This window comes from Drosophila persimilis, unplaced genomic scaffold, assembly GCF_003286085.1.
Source record: "Drosophila persimilis strain 14011-0111.01,24,50 unplaced genomic scaffold, DperRS2 tig00000829-arrow-arrow-pilon, whole genome shotgun sequence".
NCBI lineage: Eukaryota > Metazoa > Arthropoda > Insecta > Diptera > Drosophilidae > Drosophila > Drosophila persimilis.
In genome coordinates, this window is record NW_020825359.1 from 660675 (window position 1) to 668787 (window position 8113).

The 8113-nt window shown below is 51.3% G+C and overlaps 2 protein-coding genes across 2 annotated transcripts; one reads left to right on the forward strand and one right to left on the reverse strand.

Annotated features, from left to right (window-relative positions):
* Positions 1 to 1776: 1776 nt before the first annotated feature.
* On the forward strand, positions 1777 to 3410 carry LOC6600003. The gene is made up of 3 exons (XM_026993439.1): positions 1777 to 2331; positions 2429 to 2740; positions 2807 to 3410. The coding sequence occupies exons 1-3, from the start codon at positions 1777 to 1779 to the stop codon at positions 3215 to 3217; spliced, it is 1278 nt and encodes a 425-aa protein (XP_026849240.1). The 3' UTR covers positions 3218 to 3410.
* Positions 3411 to 3441: 31 nt separating this feature from the next.
* On the reverse strand, positions 3442 to 6458 carry LOC6600004 (protein O-mannosyl-transferase 2). Its single transcript, XM_002025079.2, has 10 exons — positions 6247 to 6458; positions 6079 to 6162; positions 5907 to 5991; positions 5733 to 5837; positions 5559 to 5667; positions 4718 to 5499; positions 4397 to 4637; positions 4184 to 4332; positions 3716 to 4112; positions 3442 to 3654 (listed from the first exon to the last, which is right to left on the reverse strand). Exons 1-10 carry the CDS (start codon positions 6348 to 6350, stop codon positions 3461 to 3463), a joined length of 2250 nt encoding a protein of 749 aa, XP_002025115.1. The 5' UTR covers positions 6351 to 6458; the 3' UTR covers positions 3442 to 3460.
* Between the last annotated feature and the right edge of the window lie 1655 nt (positions 6459 to 8113).

Consider the following 8113-nt stretch of genomic DNA (forward strand, 5'->3'; position numbering starts at 1 on the left):
GCCAGGATGCCAGGAAGAGGCCCTACCACTGGACCAATGCACCTGTTCGTCGCCGGGAAAGCTCAAGGAACACCGCAATAGAAATTCTACCAAATAAAACACGCTATTCGCAATAAAGCCTGCGCTTCCGAAAGGTCATGTACTCCTGTCCTGTCATGACTCTAGCACTCTCTCAGCTCTCTCTCAGAGTCAGCGCCAGAGCCAAAGCTGGAGTCAGAGGATGTAGGATGAAGGATGATTGAGGCATTCCGAACACGCCATAAGGAGAGTTAGCCCGGCCCACAACGCATAGCAGAGCAGAGCAGAGCAGAGCTATCGTTGACTTGTTTTGCCTTGTAATTGGGTTTACGACTTGATCGGTTTGATGGGGATTATAGTACGATTATAGTAGGCAGCTGCTTCTCGATAAGCTCGAAATCCAACCACGTGCTGTGGATTCCGCAGTCGTACAAATGATAATCGCCATAATCTCGTTGAGCATTCCATTGTCGTTTTTCAAATGTCTCGAGTTCTGGGCTCTCCCCCGCCCGGCGATAGAACTCTCCGTCGAATCTCTCTGCCCAAAGTTCCGCTTTGCTTTCCTTTCCAACATGTAGTATATATGTATGTACAACAAAAACCTATTAACAATTTCGAACCAATTCTAAGATACAGTGCTGTCAAAAGAAGCGAAACCAACGACTATGTCGAATATATGTGGAGCTGTTTAATCAGCATCAGCCTGCTAGCATGGACAAAGTGCTCAACGAACGCTCAGACGCATTTATCATTTACTTAGACTAATGACAGCTATAAAAATCTATAAAGCCATACCTACAATATATAGGTGTCCACCCAACACATGCTCACACGTACAAATATGTGTGTATATGGGTGTATATGGATGGTATGTGGTATATGGTACTCGGAGTATGCTGGACACGTCGTATTTGGCTCGCCTAGGTTGATGGATGATACTCACGATGATGTCCGAGTCGAATGCATGTAGATCCAATGCCAGGGACGGACCACCCACCCCCAGAGAGGGTTTTGAAGGGGGGAGAGGTTCGAAAGCACCTAGTAGAAGGTTCACATTCCTCGATCTAGCTGCTTGTAGCCTTTCGCTTATGCGAAGTTCCGAGTCGAAAGCATATTTAAGATTCTACTGTAGAATCTATAGATCTATTCCGATTGGGAGGGGGGGAGAGGTTATCGGGGCCGCAGAAACATATTTTGCATGCTAAAATTGAACATTCCCAGATGTTACATCTGACTATCATGCCCTCGACTAATGGCATCGGCGTCTGTGTCCGTTTGCTTATGGGAAATTTATGCAGGCGACCTGTGGCTGTGGCTGTGGCTATGGCTGTGCTCTATTCCATTCTCCCCGCCACTGTCCCCGCCGATATGTACGCCGAGAGGTGAGTATATAGCCAGAGATATGGTCTAGCATATATCTGTGTGTATGAAGCGATTTAATCGATGTCGACGCTGGCGTCGCTGACGGCAGCGCCTGCACCTGATAAGGGCTTATATTTAGAGGAGTCGCCTGGGCGGGCCACAGTTTCCCAAGCAACGCAAACGCAGACGCAACCACTAGACCAGCCATTACACGAGCCAGACAATACGAGCAGTACGAAAACAATCCAGAGATTTCGAAGCGAAGGGATACTGAAGATAGGACACCACTGAGAATAGACAGGACACTGACTGCTGACTGCCGATTGCCGATTGCCGACTGCTCACTGACTGACTGACGGCCGGATCTTGAATACTCGTTCTGGGGACGACAGCAGCATGAAGCTGGAGAGCGAGAAGGAGAAGGATAAGGAGAGGCGCACTGGCGACCCGCCCAAGTACCTAAACGAGGAATTCTTCAAGGCCGCCCTAGAGGATGGCCTGCGCGACATGCGTGTGGATATCAAGAAGATCATATTCGCCGAATCGAGTGGCGGCGGTGGGGAGAATTACTGCAGCAAGATCTATCGCGCCAGGGCTCTGTACCGGAGCAGCAAGCGGCAGCTGGACGAGGAGCTGGCGATGATAGTCAAGAGCATTGCCATCACACCGGCCACCCAGTTCCTCGAGGAGCTGGCCGTCTACCTGCGCGAGAAGATCTTCTACTTCGATGTGCTCGGCAAGCTGGAGGTGCTCATTGGCGACGGCTCCAAGTTTGGGGCCAAGTGCCTCTACACGACCCGCGAGCCCATCCAGACGATCGTCTTCGATGACCTCACCCAGTACGGCTACAAGCTGGCCAGCCGCCAGAGCGGCCTCAACGAGGAGCACTGCGTGGTGATCCTCAAGAAGCTGGGCAAGTTCCATGCCAGCTCCATGCTCCTGGCCCAGAAGGTGAGTGCTCTTCGGGGAGTCTGTCCTCCTGCCCACCTGCCCTCCTGCGTGTCTCTGTGTCCCTATCCCTGTTTTTTGTTTCGTTTCCTTTTTGCAGGAGCCCGGCGTGGGGGAGCACTTCACCAGCGGCATGCTGGACGAGAACTACATACGGACAAACGAGCGTTTCATCAACTTCATGGCCCTGCAGCTGCGAACGCTGGCCAATCTGGTGGCCGAGTGGCCCGGCTATGAGCAGCTGGCGGACAAGCTGCACCGCCACTGCGACAACATCAAGGAGAACCTGGTGACGACCGGTCGGTCCCTGCCCGGGGAGATAACCGTGCTGAATCACGGCGATCTCTGGGTGAACAATTTCATGTACAAATACGACGACGAGCAGCCCACAAAGCCCATAGATGCAATCTTTGTAAGACACCCATCACCCTTTCATTTGTATATCCTCTGGCAGTCTCCTAATCCTTCCCGCTTGCAGGTGGACTTTCAGAACAGCTTTTTCGGGAGTCCCGGATGCGACATCAACTTCTTTCTGAACAGCAGCGTCCAGCTGGATGTGCTCATCCACCGGCGGGAGTTCCTCATCCAGACCTACTACGGCGCCCTGCGCGAGAGCCTCGAGCGGATGCACTTTGAGTTTGTGCCGAGCTATGCGGACATCCAGCAGGAGATTAGGGCCCGAGAGCTGTACGGCTTCTTCTCGTCGTACGCCTTCCTGCCGATGGTCACAATGAAGAAGGAGGACTCGTACGACATCAGCATCGAGGCCCTCAGTGATCCGGACTTTGCCAAGACGAAGGTCCAGCTGATGTTCTCCTCCAATCCCCGCACCACGGACACCCTGCGCTATGCCCTCCGTCGCTTCGATGAGCTCGGCATATTCGATTGATCCGACCTTCGATTGTGAGGGCCTGTGGGGGGATGTCTGATCGGTCTATTTATATTCAATCTATCATCGGCTTAACGTTTTTTTTGGCACCAATTCGTACTATGTGTGTTTTTTTTTATGTTGTTTTTTGTTACTTTTAATCGGTACGTAGTCGTAAGCGCAATCTAAACATTAAATACTATACATATGTATATATCTACTCATGTCTGCTCTCTACCCTATACTATACAAGAGCCCAGAGCCCTAGAACTCCCAGGTGGACAGCCACTTGAGGCTGTGCATGGTGCTGTTCGGCTCGTTGGCCAGGGGCCCGCTCATCCCGTAGGCCAGGGGCGAGAACAGGGCGAAGCTGTAGGCGATCAGCGAGAGCAGTCCGCCCAGCAGGACGTGCTGTATCCATCGCGGCAGCGACTGTATAATGTGGTGGAACATCACTCCTAGAGGCAGAGGGATCAGAGGGGAGTCAGTCTGGGCGAACAGGGAACGGCAGAGACCCACCTGTCAGCAGAGAGTTGAAGATCAGCGCCGGGAAGTAGTGATGGAAGTAGAGCACCCGCCCCATCGCCCAGAACGGCAGATAGTGGAGCAGCCAGCCGACAAACAGCCAGGCAGCGGCCCGAAGGGGGTCGCTGTGGTCCTCCCACGGCCGCCTCAACAGCTGCTGCTCCACTGGACAGCAGGTGCACAGGGGCTCATCCGTGGTGGAGTGTTCGCTGTCCTCGCTGTCCGCATGGGAGCGGGCGAGGGCCCGAGCCTGGCCGGCGCGTCGCTGCTCCAGGATGGCATTGCCCAGGAAGACGGCCACGAAGAGGGCAAGAAATACCAGATTGCTCCACCAAATCACGGGATTGCCCAGCAAATAGATGCGATAGCTGCTGCCAGAGAAGAACTGACCCTGGAAGGAAGTACGGAATCGAATGTGGAATTCGGAATCTATACGATTTGATTTGATTTGGCTTGGCTTACCCGATAGTTGATGGGCCACTGCCAGGGTCTGCTGGTGACCTCGCCTTCCTTGGGCTTGAGGCCCGCGTTGCCCTGCAGCATGACGGCATGGGACTCGAGGAAGCGCGCGAAGAAGCCAGGAGCGTACACACTAAAGCTGACACTGGGCACTGCGGGCAGAGGCAAGTGAAGAAAGGAATGCCGAAGGATACCGATCGGGATCATAATACCCACACAACTTGTGCTCGTTGTCCTCGACGTTCCAGTGGGCGTACTTGTCGCGAACGTTCAGGTTGCAGGAGACCTCCTGCTGCTCGAACCCCCACTTGGGCAGCTGCTTGCCGCTGGAGGTGAGGGCGCAGTTCTGCAGGTAGTGGATCAGCATCAGGCGGGAGGTGACCGTGTGCACCGTCTCGTTGACCTTGCCGCCCACAATGAGAACGCGCCACACATCGTTGGCGTCGCCCACGCCCGACTGCAATGAGCCAAAAAAGAGCCAAAAACAGTTTCGATTGGTCTGCAGTCTTTTGGGGCCCTGAGGCCCCACCAGCTCACCTCGCCATAGCCCGTGACCTGAAGATGCTTCTTGGTCATGGGCGCCGGTTCGCTGTGCGAGTGCAGATTCCGCTTGGTCACCAAATGCTCCAGCCGGACGAGATCGCCGTGCCGCAGCAGCTGGAGCTTGTCCTTGGGCAGCCGCTGCTTGTTGTGCGGCTTGATCACCCACTTGTTGTTGTCGTCCTTGTGCGTGTAGGTGGTGATCTGCTGCTGGCGGGCGCCGGATCCCTTGGGGTAGAGATGGAAGTGCGAGTGGAGATAGCCGCCGCCCGTCTTGTGGTTCTTAATAGTCACCACGGACCCGTAGGCCACGTCCCTGGGCATGCTGGCGTTGTACAGCGAGTTGCCAATGAGACGCGACTGGAAGGCGGAGCTGTAGAAGCCGTCGCCATTGCCGCTGCGATTGAGCACACTGAGATGGATGTAGAAGAAGAGCGTGTACAGGAGGATCGGCCAGAGGATGAGGGCGATGGCGCGGCAGGCGATCTGCTTGAGCGTCTCCACAATCGGCTGGCCCAGGTCGCCCAGGATCAGCCACAGCTCGGTGGCCGTGTGCAGACCCACCAGCAGCACCACAAACAGACCCACAAACTTCACACTGATCGTGCACGAGAGCATGGTGCCGGTGAGGAAGAGCCAGAACCACCAGCGGACCGAGTAGGACCCACCCGAGGCCGTCGCCTTCGAGATCTTCACCATGCCCCAGACGGAGCCCATCATAAAGAACAGCAGAATGGGGTCCAGCAGGATGTACTGATTCAGCGTCAGGAGTCCCACATCTAAGCGGAGGATTTCAGTTAAATGGTTCAAAGGCTGAACGGGTTTTCGAATCCCTCACCAAATATGAGATAGGCTGCCGAGAGCAGGGCCGCTTCGTGGGATCGCGTCAGATCGTAGACAGTATCGAAGCCCATGGGCATGATCAGGGCCCCCAGAGTCGTACAGAACTGCGAAACAATTCAGAAAACATTCGATCCAGATACAGCTTATCTCTTTCCGAATATACACTCACATATCGCATGCCCTGATAGGCGGTCTCGTTGTATTTATCCCCCGGCTTCTCAAACGGAAACGTTCCATTGTAGCCAGTCAAGTAGCCAGAGAGTCCAATAAGCATCTGCCAGATGTTAGAGATACAGAGTTATGCAAATATTGTATACTCGTGCTTATCAGTCTTGGAACTAACCTTTCCCAGCGGTGGATGGACATCGAAGAAGAATGTTCGATTGATGTACCAGCTCCCCATCTTGCCAAAGTGTGTCTCATCCCAGCTGCAAAAGAGACGACCCCATTCAGAGACGACATTCGACCATTCATGGAATCCGGGATGGGATGGGAAGGGGAAATATCTGCCTTACCAGATGTGATCCGGTTCGGTCACCTTGTAGAAGCGAGTGGCAAAGGTAATGAGGAACACGGATGCCAGTAAGATCCACCAATGCCTGGAAGAGAGATTTTGATTTTGATTTTGTTTCGCTTCAGATGCAGATTCAGATCCAGATTCGGGGATATACATATGTACTTACCAATTGTTCGACTCATTGTTTGACTTGGGTGAGGCCTTGGACTGCTGCTCTTTGGCCGATCCTCGTCTGGGACATTTGGGAGTTTTAACAACGCTAGCTGCCATATTTTCTAGAATTTTCCCCTATATCTGGAGCAGCATTTCTCTACCAGAGTGGTCTGGTGTGGTGTGTGCTGCACACGTCAACAAAAACAACTGAACTGATCGCTGGAGAATGCTTTCTCTTTCGGCATTCTTTCCCCGTTTCCACGCACCACTGCCAAACCGGTCTTAGACTTGATTTAGCTACGCCTTGGCTTGGGCTTTTGGCTTTGTCTCTGGCTCTGGCTTTGGCTCTCATTCTGGCCTAGACTGGTCGACAATGGGTTAATCGGTCTCTGTCCATGATCTGAGATTTTATTCGTCGATTTTTTTATTCGAATTGATACTACTAGCCAGATAGGACTTTCAGCCCCGAACAAAGAATTGTATCCCACTCATAATTAAATTTTCTACAAGATTGGCTTATTTTTAAATGGTTCCTTAAATAGAATTTTTTTCAGAATAAGCTTTAAAAAGATGAAATCAAAGTACCAAAACGTAAGAGAGCACGGAATGAAACGTAAGTGTGTATGGAATGTTACGAGTGGTGCGCGCCAAAGAGAAATTGTCGCGCTTGCTCACGGACGGCTACGATACTACAGAGACTACAATGCCTAAAAGTATGCAATGTAATAAATCATGTACAATTGTACTTTTCAACAACAGGTCTCAGAATGCAGTAGAATGTATATAGATATCGTGTCATGTAGATATGATTTCAACAAAAGCGACGTCCCCCGTTGAGCGCCCGAACCAACAGATCTACAACGCAATCTCAGTGGCGTCTCTAGAATGCAGTAGAATGTATGTAGATATCGTGTCATGTAGATATGATATCAACAAAAGCGACGACCCCCGTTGAGCGCCCGAAACAACGGATCTACAACGCAACCACTCCATGCACAAAGGTTGCGTTGCGGCAACATTTAATTTGTATGGGCCAGACTCATGTGTAGAGAAAACGAGCAGCATGTCCCGCAACATGGGCAACATTCTGCATACCTTAAGGAAAAGGATATTATAGAATTGCGGAAATCTTTGTCATCCCAGGCTCTAATTACTGCAGAAATTAGTCAGTATCTGCTTTAAAGGTATTTCAACGATATTTGAATGAGTATTGTGATCAGGATATACTGGAAAACCAATCAAATGCATGAGTACGTCTAAAACATATAATTTTAAGAAAATGTCTTTATTAATTAAGTAATTAGTTTCTTAGAAAATGCATTCAGCAATGGGATAAAACTTAGTGGGCGGAGCTGAGAGTTTTAGCTAGCCAGCATTATTCAACGGAATATCAAAATTGAGCAAGCAATCGGAATGGCGCAAATTATTATTTTCAGGAAGCACCAACCTATCCGATGATGTGTCTTGGGCTCCAGAATCAACAGATCCGATCCTCAATGCTAATTCCCCAAATCTATGCCGTCATATCTAATAGTTCCTCCATTTGTGCCTTAATAACAATTTAGCGTGGAAATCGGTACCACTCTTGGGGGATGGCAAACAAATTCAAATTTGAGACCGGTTCCGAGGCCCATGGCCCATGGCTAATAGCCATTTGGTGGCTCATTGAAGTGCATTTGTCCCACAATTCGTTTTGTGCTGCATTTATTGCGTTGGCCCCACAGCACTTGGACACATTTTACGCACGTAAATGGCCAATCCAACCACACGGCCACAGCCACAGCCACAGCCACGGAACTGCTTTGGCCAGAGCTGCCTGGGGATCGGCCTCTGCCCCTCGTTTTAGCTGTTTCCACGTTTTAGGCCCATCGCTAGATATT

What these genes read in the sequence shown, in the direction of transcription:
- LOC6600003 (XM_026993439.1), top strand. Translation starts at nt 1,777, where the DNA reads ATGAAGCTGGAGAGCGAGAAGGAGAAGGATAAGGAGAGGCGCACTGGC. An exon ending in CCATGCTCCTGGCCCAGAAG is followed by an intron (nt 2,332 to 2,428) that starts GTGAGTGCTCTT and finishes TCCTTTTTGCAG; the next exon opens with GAGCCCGGCGTGGGGGAGCA. An exon ending in AGCCCATAGATGCAATCTTT is followed by an intron (nt 2,741 to 2,806) that starts GTAAGACACCCA and finishes TCCCGCTTGCAG; the next exon opens with GTGGACTTTCAGAACAGCTT.
- LOC6600004 (XM_002025079.2), bottom strand. Translation starts at nt 6,350, where the DNA reads ATGGCAGCTAGCGTTGTTAAAACTCCCAAATGTCCCAGACGAGGATCG. An exon ending in CCTATCAGGGCATGCGATAT is followed by an intron (nt 5,668 to 5,732) that starts GTGAGTGTATAT and finishes ATTGTTTCGCAG; the next exon opens with TTCTGTACGACTCTGGGGGC. An exon ending in CTTCAACTCTCTGCTGACAG is followed by an intron (nt 3,655 to 3,715) that starts GTGGGTCTCTGC and finishes CTCTGCCTCTAG; the next exon opens with GAGTGATGTTCCACCACATT.